This window comes from Sinohyriopsis cumingii, chromosome 10 (genome assembly GCF_028554795.1).
Source record: "Sinohyriopsis cumingii isolate HCF-2022 chromosome 10, ASM2855479v2, whole genome shotgun sequence".
In the NCBI taxonomy this organism is placed as follows: Eukaryota; Metazoa; Mollusca; class Bivalvia; order Unionida; family Unionidae; genus Sinohyriopsis; species Sinohyriopsis cumingii.
This window is the reverse complement of record NC_142970.1, coordinates 1,907,679-1,928,866: the sequence shown is the minus strand read 5'-3', so window position 1 is coordinate 1,928,866 and position 21,188 is coordinate 1,907,679. Positions and strand designations below refer to the sequence as shown.

Sequence of the window (21,188 nt, the reverse complement as noted above, 5' to 3'; positions counted from 1 at the left end):
TATGCAAAAGAACGCTGTCCATATGACTTTGTTTTCATAGTGGGAATAATGAGTATACGATTGTCAGAAGAGGAGCACACGGCAAACAGATGAGAAACATGGATACAAGAAACAAGAACACCAGCCACCTAAGATCAAAGGAAAATAACAACACAATATACGGAGAATACCAACATAAGGAAAAATCTGAACCCACAAAATACCACTATCACCCACCAGAGCTAACAATATATAACAATAGCACCAAAGAAAGATTTCTTCAAATGAGTAGTAAGAGTTTAGCAGTAACATTAACAACACCACAGCGGCACCTTCCAAGTTATTCGACCAAAGGCCAATGACATAATTATCTGGTGTAACTCTGCATGGCAGCTCGCCAAATACCTGGAAATAGCAAACATATCAGGCATCCCTGTCACCATCAACAGACATAAAGCAACAACACTATCAGCACTAACAAAACAACAACACCCAATTGTGGAGAAGAGGCGAAAGACAGGGGCCCAAATAAACCAACCAAGACCAATGAAAGGAAAGAAACCCCAAGCTGTGGATTCAAAGCTATCTTAAAGCTTACAGGTCATCAGCTATGGAAGACATCAGAAATAGAATAAGATCTAACATACCACCATATTCCATACAGACGAATTATGAAACTAAGTAATCATCAAGGAGTGGAAACCTTTACAGTACTGCCTGAATTTGCAGAACCTCCCCCAAAAAGTATCAGGCTCGGTCCATATGGCAAGCCCATAACACTACAAAAATACATCAACAAGCCTCGTTACTGCAGTAATTGCCAACAATGGGGGCACTTCACCTCCCAATGCCGATATCACACAAGATGCAACAAATGTGGAGGAAAACACAAAGGAAAATGTGCGGCAAATTCATATAAATCTGCCAACTGCTGACGAAAACACACCATACTCTAGGGAGTGCCCCTACACAACATAGGAGATACAAATCAAAGAAATAAAGGAAGACAGGCAAATCTATAACCTACCCAAAAAATGAGCAAGAACAACCCAACACAAGCAGCGACATAAACGAAGGGAACCCTACATCAACAACAGCAACTACCTCTCATGGATCATGTGCTCCGCAGTCGACTTCAATCACCCACAACCAAGAGGAATGACACACATAAATCAGACAATACACAAAAGACAGATACAACACACAAACAAAACATACAAAAACCAGCACATACTCAACAAATAAACAAGGAAAATACCACCCATAGTGCCTGAGAAGAGGGAAAAGAGGTAAATACCACAACATATGACTATATCGATCTCACCTTAATAACCCACTATTTCACTGACCTGCGGGAGGATATACAACAGAACACGCATCACAATCAAATTAAAAAGCAAGACTTCATCCTCTTACTCCTACAACTACTAGAAAAAAATCTTGCCCAAGGACAAATAAAAACTAAACAAATAAATAACAACACTGAACAATGGATATACGTAACGACAAAGAGTATGCAGACAAACTCATCATATGTCAATGGAACTGCAGAGGCCTAATTCCAAACCATGGAGAACTAATATCAGCCATTAACATAGCCACCAGCAAACCGAAAATCCTATGCTTACAAGAAACACTCTTAAATGAAAAAAGTAAGACTAGACTCCAAAATAAATGGTTTTGACACAAAGTTTCTTAAGCATAGGAGTAATGGAAAAAAAGAAGGAGGACTTGCCATATACGTTCACAACAATATTAAAGATGCAGTAGAGATAGACATTTATATTAATTTAAAGGAAACCTAATTGAACATCAAACAATCAATATTAATGTCGGACAAAAAAATCCTACATATTTACCAGTATAATATATATGACCCTGGAGGAAATAATATAAATCCCACCCAAACTTACTCGTAGCTATTCAAAGGTAAGGGTATAAATATCATAATTTGTGGGGACTTTAATGCACACCACACTGAATGGGGTGGTGACCATATAGACACAAGAGGGAAAAGCATCGAAAAATATGCCACAGAGAATCAACTTGTAAAATTAAATGCTGACACACCCACCAGAATAGACGCCATCTACGGAAAACTGACACCTATTGATTTAACACTCACAACACCAAACCTTGCACTTATCACAAACTGGGAAGTGCTACAATAAAGCTCACTTGGCAGTAACCACTCCCACTATGTATAGCAATATACATACAAAGTCCAAAAATGCAACAAGTAACCATACAAAAATGGAAAACAAAGCAAGCCAATTGGGACTAGTTCCAACAAGCCTTGAACAAGATACAACTAGAAGATCTTCAAAGTAACGATGCAAATCAATACTATCACAACATAACCCAGGCTATAAATGAAGCAGCACAAAACAGTAAACCTAAAACAATCAGGAAATCCAACAACAATAGTATACCATGGTGGACAAACAATTACCACATAGACATCAAGGAAAAAAAGAAAGCCCTCAACCGTTTTAAACACACAAAACTAGCTTCGAACTTTATAATATATAAGCAAAAAGAAAACAACACAAGAACAGTAATAAAGGAAGCAAAAACTAATTCATGGGGAGCATACTGCTCCACACTCAACCATCATACCAACTCTAAAGAAGTCTGGGCAAAAGTCAAAGCCATGAAAGGGAAGGTCCTGGCAACATCACCAAAAATATCAGGAACCGACATCAACCAGAACAAAGCAGAACAGCTGGCACGACATTTTGTTAATTCCAGCAGTAATAACAATCATACCCAAAAATGTATGGAGCAAAGACGGGCACTCGAAGAAGAATTCCCTCACATATTCATGGACCAAACCAACAATGACTCACCACTAAATGACACATTCAACCTCAACGAATGGAGAAAAGCACTACTTAACCAAAAGCACATCCCCAGGTGAAGACAACCTCGGCTATGACATCTATAAACATCCCCCGATAAATATGCAAAGAATAATACTTGACATGATAAACCTAATATGGCACACTGGAAACATACCCACATTATGGAAACAAGCAGTGGTCATAGCCATACCTAAACCAGGAAAAGGCCCCAAAACCATAACATTATACAGACCCATCACCTTGACTAACACCATCTGCAAAGTCATCAAAACAATGATCAACAACCAGCTAAGGCACCACCTGGAACAAAACCACCTACTTAATGAAAATCAATGTGGATTTAGAACCATATGCTCCACCATTGATCAGCTAATTCGACTCGAAGCCAGCCTTAAACTTGCCTTCAATGCCAAACGGATAAAAAGATAGGCACTTAACTGCGAAAGGCCTCATCTTCAAACTCAATTCAGCACAACAGGAACAATGTACCGTTGGATCTCAAACTTCATAACAGGGAGGCAAATCAAAACCAGAGTAGGCAATGCACTCTCCAAGACTTACACTCTGGACAACAAAACTCCCCTGGGAAGCGTAATAAGTCTAACACTGTTCAACCTCATGATCAACAACCTCTGCAACAATATTACCAACAAACTAGTCGATCTGTCCCAATTTGCTGATGATAGTGGAATATGGAAGGCAGGCAACCCCAACAGCCAAAACATCAAGCAACAACAGCAAAGCCTAGACGCCATCAGCAAATGGGCAGACAACTATGGATTAAAAATATCTGACACTAAAACAGTAGGAATGCTTTTCTCCCCAACAAACAGGAAACCTACTACATACCCAAAACTCTACATCCAAAATACACCAATCCCATTCGTAAAAGAAACATACTTTTTGGGAATGCTACTTAAAGAAACACTTAACTGGAAAACGCACATAACAACCCTAATCAAAAAATGCCAACAAGACACCAACCTCCTAAAAAATAAAAAGGGGACAACGTGGGGAGCTGACCAACAAACTATGCTCATGCTCTACAAATCATTAATCAGGGCTAAACTGGACTATGGTTGCCAAGTGTATGCCTCGGCAAACAAGGACCTACTTAAGAAACTGGACAGCATACAAATTACAATACAAAGCACTTAGACTATGTACGGGGACTCTACCTAACACTTTACTAGAGGAACTACAAATACTGAAGCTAGATCTAATGCTGCACCTCAGACGAGAAGAGCACATATTGAGATATGCTACCAGAAACTCAATACATGAAGACATCAACCCAACCAAAATGATGATTAAAAAGGCAAAAACGAGCTCTAAACCACCCAGCAGATAAGAAAATACACACACTCGGTGATGAAATTCAACTATCCGGAATTCAAGCAGAACAATACAAAATCAAAGATACTACCCCTTGTAAAAACTGCACGCCCAAAATAAACCTGTCCGCCCAGAACTTAGGATCCAAACTACAAAATCCACCAAAAATACTAACAGAAATCCAGAAAATCATCGAAGAAACTTACTCTGGATTTTTAAAAATCTACATAGTTGGATCTAAATCGAAAGAACTAAACAGAACTACTGCTGCAATAGTGTACGTGTGTGTGATTAGGATGTTTAAAGTAGCTTTAACAATTTTTCAGTCATATTGCTAAGATGTCTGCAGTGTAGCAGTTTATAGTGATGTCTAGCACTGGGGCATCATGCCGCATACATGTAGCATGATGTCCCACCCAGTCACATCCTGAAACCAGTCTGACCAGTCCTAACACTAACCTCTTAATGTTGAGCGCCCAGCGAGGCAACTGTTAGTACCATTTTTGTAAGTCTTTGGTCTGACTCGACTGGGGATTGAACCCACAACCTCCTGCATCTGAGGTGAGGCAGCCATCCATTTAGTACGTATGCAAAAATATGACAAAGCTTGACCCCTCCCCGCACACATGCATACTTTTTTACACACACACCCCACCTGCGTAAGTATGCTTGATGCACCACCACCCCAATTCTAAAGAACAGCCTATATTTAATCCACGCAGAAACAATCAAGGATTATTAATATTAAAGTATTTAATAAAAGATAGTCCACCGATGCCAAATGTCTGGTTGCATCAAAGAAATAAGCTACGTAACTTTAAAAGTTTATCTAGTGTCCACTAAAATTTCAGTCAAACAGGTTAGGTATTAGACAAATTATTATCGAGATTTCACCCACCCACGTTTCCTATGCATAGGTACATTATTAGTAGACACTCCCCCATACGCAAGGTTAACCCCCTCCCACTCCATGCGTACTACTAAATGGACGGCCCTGTACTTGAGGGTGTCATCGATAAATCTTAAAAATCCTTCACACTTGCTTAACAGTTGCTTTGTAAAAGAAATACACAATACATGTACCAATCAGTTTTAATTATTTCTTGTCATGTTTTCATGCATTACCTTAACTGAATGCATCTAAAGAAATATATATTTTTAAATTCATCTGATCAATGACTGTTTAGTTTCACATGGAATTTCAGGGATTTGAGGTTCCAAGTCAAATATACATGAAATTCTCTGAGAATGCACCTTTTCTCAGTGTAATGCATTCCAGTGATGCACCAAATTTTCCATTATGAAAATCCCCTATTTAAATATTTAGTCAGCCATGGCCAGTCTATGAAATGGCTGATGACTAGACTAAAGTGGCATGGTCCAGTTTCATAAATTGGCCCCTAGCAAATTTCTTAACTTAAGGCTATGGTATGACTTTTTCAGCTATTATTGTTTACTAATTAAAGATATGGATATATTTGTGAACTAGGTGTTTCAGGCTGTGTTGTTCTTGAAATTGATGTCAGGCATGTACACCTTCCATGGTTACTCTGCAATAGTCGGCTAGGAAGAAGAGGTAGCCTCCCATAGCAGTAAACACAATGGTTTGGGGCAAGTAGAATATCTCAAAAACAGCTTGGATGACAGCTATTTTTAATTGCATCAGCCTGTTTAGTACACACTATTGTGCAGAACTGTCATCTAGGAAAAGGGCTTGTGTTTGAATTGTGAATATCACATAGTGGCATAAATGACCTTTGGACATGAAAATTGCAGGTATAAAAATTTGGAGTTGGGGTGCATAAACTTCTTCTGCTATGAAGTGCCATTGACTTCTCTGGTCTAGTGGATAATAGTCTTTTGCTTTGTTTTAATATAGGTATCCAAAAATATGGGCCTTTTTAAGACATTCAGTTGTGTATTTGATTTTTATGATTTTTTTTAATACTAGGTCACTGATTGCAGCATTAAATTTGTACATAAAAACTGGCTCCTACCTCCTAAGGTAAACTAACATGAAAGTCAGTGTGACTAACTGACAGTAATCCTTTCCTAATGTGACGACTTCAAAGTAACAAATTTTCTGTTACATGTGTATGTAAGCACAAGTGATTGTTTGGCAAATAAACAAAGCCTTGGTTGTTCAATAGTGTTTAAATTGGTGATGAGGCACATATCAGTCACAATAATAATCAAAGCTTTTTCAGATTTTGCCTTGGACAAAGCTGTTAAATTATTAATATGCCATAATTATAATAATAAATGCTACTTCAGTACATGCATTTAAGACAGTACCAGTAGACACTTTTTAAGAGGGTGCATAAAAGTACTTGGACTCATAAATATTTGTCGAGAAAATCTGTTTTCATTTTTGGGGAATAGACTTGAGATGAAAATGACACTAATACTAATAAAAGGAAAAATAAAACAAGAAAGATTGAGAACATCATACTTAACAGAAAAGAACAGTAAGCAGGCTTGTTGTTTAGGCACCCAAAAATAGGTTTCTAACCCTCCATGTTTTTTGTTGCCAATCCTAGCACTTACCCAACCCCCTTAAAAAAAATTCGTAAGATTGATTTATGCATCTAAGTGAGCTGGTTTAGCCCAGGACTTGAAGTGCTTAGTACATTATACATGTATATACTAATCATAATATTTATAATTTTTAAAGAGGTAAAACAAAAAAAAGACAATTATTTAACAAAATCCCAAAAATGATCTGTACATCGAATTGAGCTGGTTTAGCCCAGTACTTGAAGTGCTTAGTACATTATATATACTAGTCATTCCAATATCTATGTAATGTTTATAAAAAACCTACCTAACTATCCTAATTTTAAAACCAGTACAATAAGAAACACATTACTTCTTGCATTACACTGAAAACTGTATCAAAACAAACAAAAATGTTTGGTTCACCCTTACAACAATGGGGCTAGAAAGTATATATGAAAGAATGAAGTGCATTTTTATATCCTTCATGCTTTTTATTATTAAAATTGCAAAAGGGAGTGGGGTATACACTACTGGTGGATAGGCAATTTTGTTGTTGAGGGTTGCCATGCTACACAAAAAGACAGTCAATCCCATAATCTGTTGAGGAATTTTTTTTAAACTTATGTAAAATATGATCACTGCAAAACAGCATTTGCATACAAAAAACTGAATAAACTAATCATAAATAAACTAATGAATAATGAAGACTGTTCCTGAAGACTCTGATAACCAAAATGTCGTACATACATTTTGTTATGTCCAAAAATAGAAAATGTAAAGAAACAAATCTCAAAAACTACTTTGCAGATGGTAGAGTTCTGCATGATATAAAGTTTTGGGGTCAATTACTGAAAAATAGTTTCTCTCAAATATGATCTTGCAAAGTTGAGAGTTTAATGCAAATATGAAATAAAATTATGATCATGTATTTTTCTTAGTTTCTTTTCCACCTTTTTAAAAATGAGGGACTTGCAAGTTTATGACAAGGACTCTCAAAAATAGACTTGGGACTACCGAGTTCCATGAGTGAAAAGACCAGAACTCCTCATGTATGTTTGACAAGGGTTGTTTACCTAAAAGATCTGAAATATGATCTCTATTCTAAAATCATCATGATACCTATACTAATTAAAAATATTTAGTTCAATGTCTAGCAAGTGATTCATGCTATTGCCATGTGTTTGAAGTCACTATAGGGGGTTTCACGGTTAGTATCTCCCCTTGAAAACACCAGAGGGCATATCGGTGCAACTCACTTCCGGATAGTTCAATCAGTTAAGATGGCAGATGTAGATCAATAAAATGTGACAGACCGCTCACATTATGCAAGCAGGATAGAAATCTCACTATCTTAAAAAGAAATTCTATCAATATTTGATCAATGTTTTTTTACATCTTTTATTTTTTTTCCACTAACTTGTGCTGCTCCCAGCTTTCAAATAAATATTATCTGCCCATCTCAGAACTTCATTATTTTTCCACTACTACCTTATGCTCTAGGTTGTATTATTTGATTGTGCGAAAGTGTATCGCTGCGTAAAAAGTTCTTACAATTTATCTCACTTGAAGAATAATGAAAATATGTTTATTTTGTACAGATTCAATCATAGCAGTTAATGGAGGCTGAACAACGAGAAAAAAATTCTAACTTCTTAAGGTTTTTTTATTATTGATTTAGACTGTTGCTTTTCTATTAATGTTCATTATATTTTTCATGAAACAACTTGTTTTTTTTTCAAAATACACAAATGTACACCAAGCTTGAACAGACAGGTGCACGTAGGAGTCTCCTTGATGATTATTTTAAATTTATTTCCTTGGATTTTTTATTAATGTTCATTATATATTTCATGAAATAACTTTATTTTTTTTCTTCAAAATGCACAAATGTCAACCACGCTTGATTATTTTAATATTATTTCCTTGAACGGTTGGAAATTTTAGAGTATACAATTTGGAGAAATATTGATGTAAGACACTATGCATGTATAGGACATTTGTGGCTCTCAGCTATCTGTCTGTCTGTCTTCTTTCATCTGGTGCATGGGTATGTATATCCTCGAATGAATGTGTGTTCGCATACGTATATTACATAGACATACTTCTTGTTAAAAACAAGTATAAAATGATGCTAAGTTAGAAAGAGTGACTGATAGAGTATCCATTTATTATTGACTTGTAGAGTGTGTTTTTACAAGAAGTCTCTTTTTTTAATCATACTGTTCACAATTTTACATCCGGTCACGTGGATCAATATTGATTTAAAAGGCAAACCAAAGTAATAGGACGGAATCTGTGAAATAATTGGATCTTTAAAACTTACATATTTTGATGCAAGGAAAGTTAAACAGAATTAAACTAATTTTAAGAAGGTTGTTCAATATGAATTTGCTGGTTGCAATCAGAAATGTTGTCTAAAGACCCCAGCAAGTTTGAGAGTTATTACGTGTCATCATAAGCAAAGAAAAATCATGCTGAAAATTATTGCATGTACCGTCTGATATTTGATGTTTCAAAAGTCAAAATGAAAATGGAACAACAAAAAAACGTCACTGGGCATGTTATTTAATCTGAATACTTTACAATATTTACACCCAAATATGAATAAATATTCCGTCTGCATTAATTACTCATTTACCGTTATGATAGCTAATGTAATTATTGCATTGTTTAAGTTCATCTGAATACAATAAAACACTGAGTTCCATTTAAAATAAAAAAATAACAAAAATCCGGTTTAAAATATTCAGCATTACAAATCAGCTGACATATCGAATTCGTGTTATAATTTTCTTATCGAACTTGTGTTATTACCTTTTTAACACGTGTTATAAACAAACTATTAGCATTGCGAAAATAACTGAGAAAGAAGGATATATCAACATATGAAAAATGCAAATTGTTGAGATTGTTTTCGTTAAAGTTATATAACAAAAAATGTGCAGTAAATGTTTAAAATCGGAGAGCAGAGTGAAATGTTCCTACAAATGTATCTGAAATTATGGATAATGAATTTATATTATCAAGTATGGACAGCGTATTTAATTTAATTATTTGATATCATTTAAGTATGGAAAGTAAATAATAGTTAATTATCCGATATAATGTAAGTATGGACACTGAATCTAATTATCTGATTTAATGTCTTTAATTATTCTCCTAGTATGAGCAAAAGACGTTTGGCATATATAATTGATTCATTGGTTTAACCATAATGATATGTAGTACAGCTAAGATACCTTCCTTTGTTGACTATGTTTTGCTAACCAAGTGTAGAATGGTGAACTATCCGAACTGGAAATTTTTTGTGGGCATGCGTATTGGAGCTAAGGGAGGTAATTTTAAGCACTACGATCAGTAACTCCATTGTAACCGTGAAACCCCCTATAATTCCCAGTGAATGTCTCCTTCCAAGAATATTATAAAACACATTGTGTATCCAGAGAAGAATAATATAAATTAAATAATTTCAGCCTAAATCAAACACTGAACACAACAAAGATTCTGCTTCAAATAAATAACTTACCCTGCAAACAAGATTACAAATCCCTCTATTTGACCTAGGATGGTCACAAGTAGCATCTTTTAAATTAAAAAAACCTATTACCTAATGTAAAATTTCATTCTAGAAGATTCCAAATGTTTTTGGATAAAATCTGTTACTTAAATTATAATATAGAAAGTGATAAACGTAAAGTCCCCTTCTCAGACCAAATTAAATATGTTTACTTCTGTTGATAACGATCCTAATAATAAACCCTTACTTGTACAGAAAACATTAGCTATGTATTAGTTGTTTACAAAATAAAAATAAAACTCAATTATTTGGTCAGGTACACAATGAACTTCATTGTGGACAAGATCAGCTACAAGATACAATTTACATAGCCAATAGCATATAATAAATAAAGAAAATTAACAAACAATGCGAATTAAATTGCATAATATAGGACTTAAAAATGACACATGCAAAACATCTATGGGTACTTTCTGAAAATGCACATAAGAGTACCTGGAAGGGGGCCATCTATTTAGTATGTATGCATGGGGGAGGGTAACTCTAATGCATACGCTTGCATATGGAGGGGGAGTCTATTGATAATGTACATACTAAAGCTGTACCGATGTCACTTTTTGCCAATTATGCAGATACCACATATAGCCGATTATTAAAATTGCCGATACCGATTATGAGACCAATTATTTCAAGAAACCGCCTGTTCTACAGTTATTGAAAGCACTAGTATTTCATTGACCAATAAACCATGCCCTAATTTTGTTATAACTAACAATGCCTAAAATGGGTGCAAAATTATGTTAACAGTTCAAATGTGGTCTCAGGCTACTATACATGTGATAACTATTTCCCACATTTTATATCCCACCTTATTTCTTATTGTTAACTCATATATAAAAATAAACTCTTTGCTAAATAACATATTAATTCCGAATTAGTTTTTTTTTTTTGGGGGGGGGGGCACATATGCTCTGCGATATGTTTCTATATTCCTTCTTTTAATTTAATGATGGTAATCAATGCTTATATATACAGTACAGTAACGCCAGGTCCAGTTGACTCATCTAAGTTTCATTGGTGAGAATGGAGATTATAATTTGCTTGTCGAAAAAAAATCTACAGCATTCAGTGATCATTCCTGGGATTTAGGAAGCAATTCACTCACAAACAAGCAAAGCATGTAAAGCGTGGCAAAAATAAATTCCTGAACTCCTGGTTGACGGAGATGTACTTTGTGAAGCTAGCCATACAAAAAAAAAGGGGGGGGGGAGGGCATTTAATTCCTGAATGCATGAAATTGACGGTCGCATTATACGTCACTTATCTTACATTGCACAGTAAGTACGATCATAGAATTTTAGTATTAAAATGTCATTATCTAAATAAAGTTTTTTTACAAAACTATTATTTGGAAAATAATATATACATAATATAGATTTACTTAATACCTGATGAAACATAGAAACTATAAAAAAAGAGAGACTGTAGGAAAGTAGATATTTTACATTTCATAATGCATTTATTTCAGGTGACAACCATTAGACCTATGCACTAATGGTGATGCGCAATGCAAAGACCATGGAAGTAGTGCAAAACAGTCATTTAATGATTTATTTTGTAATATTATGGCTGTATTGCTTGTTGTCAATAAAGTAATAACTATCCCATCTTTTTCAATTTTCATTGCCTATTACATTAATAGTCTTGGAAAAATATTCACTACTTATTCTGGTGATATTTTGTAAAAATTGGCAACAAAATATTGAGATTGGCGATTTTTTTTGTGATAACTTTTTAAAAACCAGGTCCATCCCTGTAATGTGTATGCTGGAAGTTCAACAGCCATACAAGGTGCCTCAATGGCTGGTTGGCTGCTGTGATTGGGATGAGTGCATGCATGGTATTGATAATTTATTTTAAGCAGACAATCAGCGGTAGTTTACAGTAAGCTTTCAATTAACCCCAAAATCAAATGTTTATTCCTTAACTTCCATTATTTAATTCTGATTTAAAATTCAAGCCATTTCAAGATGAATGTTATGATTAAATTTATATTTTAGAAATTTGTTTACATCGGCACCGATTATTTCTGCTGATACCGATTATACAGATTGTTCCAATAATCGGCCTGATGAGTATGGCTGATTAATTGGTACAGCTTTAGTGCATACGCATAGGAAATGGGGGTGGTGGGGTGAAACCTCGATAATAATTTGTCTGTTCAGTCGGAGTTTGAATTTTAGCTGACACTAGACAAAACTTTTAAAAGTTACGCAGCTTATTTCTTTCATGCAGCCAGACATTCAACGTCAGTGGACTATCTGTTTTATCAAACACATCAATATTATTAATCCTTGATCGGTTCTGCATGGATTAAATATAAACCGTTCTATAGAATTGGGGGGGGGGGGCGGTACATCAAGCATACATACGTGGGGGGGGGGGAGAGTATGCACGTGTAAAGGGGGGGGGGGAAAAGGGTCAAGATTTGCCAGATTTTTACAGACGTACTAAATGGATGGCCCAAAGCAACAAAATTATCCCTAAAGCTGAATGTTCATAAAACACATCTAAATAACAATTTGCAAAAAATGTGCAAATTTCAGCATGAAATACCATGAAGTCAAACTTTCCTGATCAAAAGGATGTTTTGATTTATCATGAATTGTCGTGCTATGACTATTACATCATTGTTGATGGTTGTAAAAATAAGAAATCTTCAGGGATGGTGATCTCCCTGGGATGAGTCTGAACAAACTGCAAGAAAAAAGTAGGAGATGCAGTAAAACTGAATTCATTTTTCAATGGGCCCCCATCTGCACTAGCAAAGGTTCTGATAACACTATCTTTAGCTTGGCTTATCAAACAGCTATACTGGTGCTTTGACCTAGCAAAATGTATTGGATTTCATGTGTTACCTCCCTTAGTATGTAATGCCAACTAACCAATAGCGTGGTGCATTGTACATCGGCCGAAAACAGAGATGGCAATTGACCTAAAAAGATACTTAGTAAATTTAACATCGAAAGTATGGCCTGGCCATGTAAATGAGTGAAGCCATTACAGGTGTATTGGAATGAAAGGTATTTGTGCAAACATGGATCTGCACTGGAAAAATGCACTATCGCTGCTCTGTGGCATTTTAGATATTCTCTAAAAATACATGTTCGAGTTTATTTAACTGGACAAAAAAGAAAGGTCTTGTTTTTTGTTTTTGGCATCATTATAATAAGTCCATCCCTGTAGTCATTCAATTTCAAACTAATAAATGAAAATATATTTGGGCCACATCTTTAGACTCTTTAAATTTCAAATGAATAATAAACAGAAAATGTATTGTCTGACAATAAATCTGATGAATCAAGAAGAAATATATTTCACAAATTCCACCTAAGCATTATTTTTTAAGTACCATGGCTCAAGGTGATCAAGAACCTGCAGGAATTTATTTCAATGTAGAGGGTCAATTTTATGTGATAGTCTATCCACGCTAAAAGTTTGATTGTTTATGGTGAATGGTCATCATAATTTCAGTGATCCAAAATTTATTATTCAGTACTAGGAAATGTTATTCCAATTTTGTTTTTTTAAAATATATAAATGGGATTCCAATACTATTACTGGGGCCCCGAGTGGCCGAGTGGTCTAAAGCGCTCTCCGTTACGGATCACTGCCATCTCACCTCTTGTTGTTGTTCTAGGGTTTAACGCCATATTTCAGCACAAGATAGGCTATACATGGCAGCCAGTATAACTTGTGGAGGAAGAACCCTGGAAAACCCAGGGAAGAACCACCGAACCACGAGAAGCTACTGACAGGCTTTCCCAAGTACCCATGCTAGCCGATCCTTGGACTCGAACCCACGCAGACAGAGGTGAGATGGCAGTGATCCGGAACGGTATCTCACCTCTGTCTGTGTAGGTTCGAGTCTCGGATTCAGCCAATGTGGGTATGTGAGAAAGCTTGCCAGTAGCTTCTCGTGGGTCGGTGGTTCTTTCCGGGGTTTTCCTCCACCATTAATACTGGCCGCCATGTATAGCCTATAATGTGCTGAAAAATGGCGTCAAACCCTACAACAACATTACTATTACTTTTGGGCTTTTTTAAAAGTTAAATCATACAAGATAAATTTGCTTATCACTGTTTACAATGGTACTTAGAAAAACAACCAATTTCTATTTTAAAAAATTCACAAACATTTTATCAATTTTTTAATGAAAAAAAAAGACTTACTATAAAAAAAATATTTAAAATTTGAAGCACATTAAATTTATGAATGAAGTAAATAGATAAAATTACAAAACAACCTCAGTAAATCTGTGTGGTGATGAAGCAAATGAAATACATTTTATAGTTTATTTTTTTGTTTTGTACTGCTGTGTTAGTTTACTACATTTATCCAGTATTGCACATAGAGAGTTGGCTCATGGCTTTCTGTGGCATTTGCACGCATTGGGGTGGGGTTCTTCCAATATAATTCAGTTAAATGAAATTGAAAGTTCCACCCTGGCTCGTTAGGTTAGAAAGTTAAATTAGTGACGAGGTAGATTTACAGCTCTGAGCCCCCAGTCAGCAATGCCGACGGTTAAATTATAGAGAACACGAAGATGAAAATTCAATCAATAACAATTTAATAAATTTGATAATTTAAAACAATAACTTCCAATCACTCGTCTTTCCCTCGACCAAGTGACAGCCTAATTCATCCCGTGATTTACAGTGTGAGTTCGATTTTCCCCCAGTCCTTGCATCTACTCATCTCTTTCTTTCCTGCTAATTCCTTCCTTCTTTCCGTTCCTCTAACTCCTCCTTGACTCCGTTTCCCTCTCTACTATCTCCTCCTCCAATTTCGCTCCCAGACTCCAACTTCTCCTGACTTCTCTCCTTTCTTCTCCTTTCCTCCGTCTCTACTATCTGCTCCTCCAATTCGCTCCTAGGCTTCAACTTGTCCTGAATTCTCTCCTTTCTTCTCTTTTCCTCCGTCTCTCTATCTGAAACTACGGGACCAAACTGTAACTGGTCTGTCCCTCAAAGCTTCCTGTGAAAAACCACAAGGTGTTAACATATGTTTTATCGAATCTCACCTCACACTATATCGACAATTAATCATCAGATAAGCTATCACTGTTTCGGTCACGCATGCATACACATCGAAATTCCCACACACTTCTTGCAGGGTAAACAATGGCGTAATAACACAGCATCAGCGAATTGTCATACAGACATCAATACATTGCGTCACGTCAGTATATACACATATTTAATCTCATCGTACTACAATCTGACAACAATCAGACGCATGTCTGTACACTATAAATATTCAACAATGGCAAAATCTATAATCATATGAACACATGTTAGTCTACTATAAAATAAGCACATAGCGAATTACAATATTAACTCTTACGACGGCTAGCAAGCTATATAATTCTTTACAAATATCAACTCATTTCTTCAAAATATGCAAACATATTAACAAAGTCATTCTTCATACTACGATTCTAGTAATAATAAAGTCTACATACGACCTACAATTAAAATGCAGTCGCATTCCACAAAGACCGAACAAATATCGCACTGACCTTATTTGAAGCTCTCTGTACTTAGAATTTCCCGCCAATAATGAATGGCTATTCGGAGTTACACTAACCTCTCCTCTGGGTAATTTCTCTCAGCGAACTAATTCTTGCCGGAAGACACAGAGATATCATTCTACCCAAATCAAGGTCTCTCCCCATCTCGATTCTGATTGGGTGGCGCTGTGACCCTGTCCAATCGTCTTAGCGGCCAGTTCAACCTGTCTGTCTGTCTGCAGGGAAAAGAAGTTAAGACACTCCCACTTCTTCAGGCAACTTCTTTTGATCTTGGAAAACATTTCCACACCTAGGTGATAATTGGCTATCGGGCGGCCTCGCAACTCCTATGTCCGGCTCTCCACTTCTAGCTATGGCAATCTTACGTAACGGATTAGTGCTAGCCTTTGGCAATGTTTAACATCAAACAATGGTCTGTCAGAATTACCTTGATTATACATGTTTCAAACTGGGGCTACTCTGGGTCGGGGTAAACATGACACCTTCCCTCAATTTTGTATACCATGTCCCCCAAATCTGGCCAATGGCATGCTTTATTGTCAGAATTTTTATTAACAGTATGTCTAAAACTTTTAATTAGTGGATGTCTAACCATGTATTTCGGCACTAGCAATATCCAAAGTCACAAAAGGTGATAAAACGTAAAATGACAATGAATAAGGCAAATGAAAACATTCAAAAAGTTTGTGACAGTTGGCGAAGTTGCAATGTAAAAGTGTTTGATGTTGTTAGTGTAACCTATTTTTGAGGTTAAAGTCACCCTAATGGACAGGAAAATTGTTTGGGAGGTTGAAAAAAGTGACTAAATTAATAAACTTGTGTAAATACACAATTTATCATGTAATTATTTTTTAATTTGAAAGTGATTCATGAAACAGACATTTATCATAATAAATACTGTTAGATAATGAGTGGTGTACACTTAAGTTAAGAGAGCAATATCTGGAACAGAAATTAACATGGAGCAGCAGATCAAGCAGATAATGGTCTCAGGAGTTATTTGAGCACATGGTGAGACTTTAATTGCAATGATATAAGTCTTCAAGGAAATTATAATAGTAGAAAGCAAACAACAAAGTTAAGATGGCAAAACCGTTCATGCAACCAGGAATCTCATTTTTATAGCACTACTTCTAAACTTGTACTATTATTTTCATTGGTCCCTTTGAATGGCATGTCCTAGAGATTTGAAGCAAGAAGGACAGTGTCTCCTGCCCTTGGTTCAGAATTGTTTATCAGTTTAAGTTTGAACCAGTAACATTATACAACTTAATCACATCAAAGATAAAGTCAAAAACAAATTATTGCTAACAAGTACAAGCTTAATATAAATACCATAGCATCATGTACTTCAAGACTCAAAGTACTAGTGATAGGGAAGAATGAGAACCAGTCAAGAAATGAGTGAATATAAAAAGATCTCAAACGGTTAATGATTTAATAATGAATTAATGAAATAGTTGAACAATGTTCAGCTTTTGGAAACCTTGGAGAGCAAAAGCTGGCCATTTTTCAACTTGTTTCACAAATTCAATATTCAATCATTAAAATCATTACTATTTGAGATTCTGTTTGCCATATAGTTCTCTTTTTAATGGAAATAGTTTAAAAAGAAACAAGAGGGACAAAATTTGCTCAAACACTACACATTTCATTTGTACACAAGTCTTTACAAATTTTAATTTAAAAAGCAACTGTCCTTTCAAATCGTTAGAACATCTGACAAAGATAGCATCATTATCAACATTTAAACTCCAGTGGAAATTCCTGTGAGGTGTCACAGTGACTCAGGTTAGGTTTGTCAAGCCATATAGACTGACTTCTTTGCGAATGTTTACAATGTTTCTACCTAAAGTGTCAATTCCACTACTAAGCATTCCAGTTGTCAGATATTTATGTGAAGGGTTAGTTACTGGATGAAAACATTCCAGATCCAATGTAATGTATTTGTGACAGGATATTTGTTGTCTTTTTTATTTGGAACAAATAACATAAACAAATTTTATTTAGGGTCAAATTTGCATCATATAAGAAACAATAATGAAATTCAGATATTTATCCGTGTAAAAAGATTATGTGGCAGGTAAGATTCTTTCAGCTGGGAGACCAGTATACGTTTTTTTAAAACTCCCATAACTTAACATTGACATCATGCTTGTCATTGGGTGGGGTCCATGTTACAGGTTCCCTCCACGATGCTCTACACATTGATACCATTAGTTTTATTTGCAATAAGCACCTATGGGGTAAATTGGCCGTATTTAAATAATTCCAATGGAAGTGACCTTATTTTCCCAATACCCTTTTGGCAATCAATTAAAAAAATGGCAGCCAATATGCTGATTGTAATTGTTTTAAAAAATAGTTCCAAAAGGTAGGGCAAGGAAAATTTCCATGATCACACCAATCATTCAAGAGAATAGTGCACAAAAATTTCCCGGGCTTCTTTGTATCAATCAGATTCAAATAAAGTCATATGTTAAAGTGTGCCAACAATATGATAAAATAGAGTATACATGGGTTTAGCTGGCATGGGATGGTTGATAAAGAAAGTAACATTTTTGCGAAAAGAATCTTATGAGAGTTTATTCTAGTGGTGACCAAAATAAAGTGAGACAATGTTTTATTGGGAGCTGATTTAGTACCACGAATCCTTCAATCACCCGAGACCTTCAAAACTCGAGGAAACAGAATCCCATTTTCAGTGTGATTTAGTAATGTTGAAAACAAAACTGAAAACTTTTTATTTTTTAAAAAAAAGGCCAAGGTTAATCACATGGCTGCAGGTGTGGCCATTTTTAAAAAGTCTATTTGCACCACCTCCCATTACATAATTTAGCTGTTCACATGTCCACCATATACCTGATCTTCTGTGTCTTTTTTCAAGTAACTGTAAGAAAAACTGGTTCACTATTACACTCTCACTGCTTCATTTTTTCCCAATGAGATCCATTATCTCGTGTAGAAAATTGCCCACAAAACATGTGTAAAGAGCCCACATTCTGCACATTCTTATGTCCTACACCTACAGTGCTGATTTGTTTTAAATAGCAATGAGCAACAAGGAATACTTGTCTGTAAGTTTAGCTATTGGTTTTGGAAGTGAAAGTAGCTTTAACACGGTCAAATCATACCATTCAGAAACATAATTTTATGTAACTAGGCCCAGATAATATTCTTCTTTCATAATGTTACATAAAACAACACGAGTCCCTTTACTAAAATGTTTCATGGGGATGGAAATGGCTGGACTTTCCCTCTGTAGCAGATTTTTTTAAAATTTGGAAACAATAATCTAAATATTTCAGACATGTCCATAAAGCATTTACTTATCGCCATGTGGATAGCCTTTCTGTTCTGGGTGCATGGCAGCCATGCAAATAGTCTTTTCAAAAGAAGCCATAAGGCATCTGCACAAATAGACACTTGCTTAAATAAAAAAGCAATATAGTTGTGGACATTGAATGTGTTTGAATGTTTCCAAAAATGTATTTCAAAGGATATCACAAAGAGTTTATTTTTAATCCTGCATACTCAAATGATGCAGAAAACAATCATTCTTTCAAAAATAATAATTCTGGTTTAAAAAAAAATAACAGATCATGCAGGTGTTTAACGCTATTCAGAAATGGGTGTTTTTATAATCTGACTCTACTTACCTTTAAATGACAATTATTCACTTTATTTGGATCCTCATGCATCCATCAGAAGGTCATTATTTACACGCATCAAGAATTACATATCCAAAATCAATGTTAAATTACCATTTTTGGATGAAATGAACCTAAAGGTGTTATCCAGTACAATATGGATTCAATGTTGCAAGCTGTGATGTCAAAGTGAAAGCTATGCATGTTGATAAACAAATTCATACTACCCTATATTATCACGATTTGACGTGCTCTTTTCTTAACCTACCCCTGTAATAGTTCATAGTACTCAATGGTTTTCGTCTGAAAGTTTCTTGACGACAAACAGTTTCAAAGTGTGCATGCATACACTGTAGAGTTACACAAGAGTTATTCTTTAATTGCAAGTAAAAAATGGCATTAACGAGTGCTGTGAAGCTTTAACTGTAGGAAGTCAAGTCATATTTGATTAGGCAAATTAAAACAAAATATATTTGTTTTTACAAAAAATCACATTGCCGAAATTGATTTGTGTATCTATAGTCTGCCTATACATTACTGTTTGTACCCCCTACCAATTTCAATAACAAAAACGTTTAATGTGATGTCAACTGAATCATTGATTTATAATTTCTAACCTGACTGTGACTAGAACGGCACTAATACTGGCATCCCCTGCACCTTTCATGGTTAACAGACTTTCCAACAAACAAACGGGTTGGTATAGTCAGACTATAATTGAGCCGGTTTTGCCCGGCACTTTGCAGTGCTGGAAATATTATCTGATTGATAGATAACGTAAAAAACAAAATGAAACAAGAACAAACGCCCAACCTAATTTTAAAATCAGTGAAATAGGAAACACGCATCACAGCCTTTTTCAGTCACAATCAATATTTTATTTCAGAAGCCATTTTTTCAATACTAATTTGCCTAAATAGGTTTTCTAACAAGCATTTAAAACCAAATTAAAAATTACTTTCATTCATCATGAAGTTGTTTGTTTTCATTTAGAACCAACTGCAAGATCCCAAGTAAACTTCTTGTTTACTGGCATTTTATAGAGCCTGAAAAGGTTACTCGTATATCCGGGCTCTGCTAAGCAAATGGCGGCGCTGATGAAATTGTTGATCGGTGTATTAAGGCGCAGATCATTCAACAATCAGGAACAAATATATTTTGGTTAAATAAAATTTTGCATTGTATTTTAAACCAACAATTTATATTTAATTTAAGATGAGTAAATCCGCATACATGACTTGTACGACTTCAAGAGAAACGCACAAACTGTCTGCAAGTGCCCTGCAAATGAAATGTTAAGTTATATGTCATTAAAACTAATGTGTGATTACAATTATTTTACATGTTTTGAGTTCTTACTTTGACTTCCTTTCTTCCTTGGTGTGCTTGACTTCCTCTTTTGCGGCATAATGTCAAATTTTCATAGCTACGTACTTTGCTGTAGAAACATTTTTGAAAATACCGCTCTGAGCATGCGTACTCAACTTTCAATTAAATGAGAGCGCGGACAAGTCAACCGTATGTCATATAATGCGAATACAAAAATAATGCGGTATAAGGATGATGTATAATTTTGAATTGTCCTTAGGCATTAATTTTTAACGACCATAAATTAAATGCAATAGTGTGCATGAATTAATGTGGAAAGGTGAAAACTGTATGGTTTACTACAGATTGACGTTGATCAATGTAACCATTTTTGGGTTGATCAGTTCTCCGAAGAGAAGAAAACGCACATAAATTTTTTATA

The 21,188-nt window shown here is 35.3% G+C and overlaps 1 protein-coding gene across 2 annotated transcripts in view; it reads right to left on the bottom strand.

The window, feature by feature from the left end:
- The window catches only part of LOC149789487 (histone H3-like centromeric protein A), a 45,376-nt gene extending 24,455 nt beyond the window's left edge, over positions 1-20,921 (bottom strand). The window contains exon 1 of one of the 2 annotated variants that reach the window (XM_089971501.1): positions 20,798-20,921. In XM_089971501.1, coding sequence (XP_089827627.1) covers positions 20,798-20,846 — 49 coding nt within the window. In that variant the 5' untranslated portion in view covers positions 20,847-20,921. Of the gene's footprint in view, positions 1-20,396; positions 20,511-20,797 lie in introns of those variants that run through there. The other variant, XM_089971502.1, reaches the window with a different exon arrangement.
- Positions 20,922-21,188: the final 267 nt, after the last annotated feature.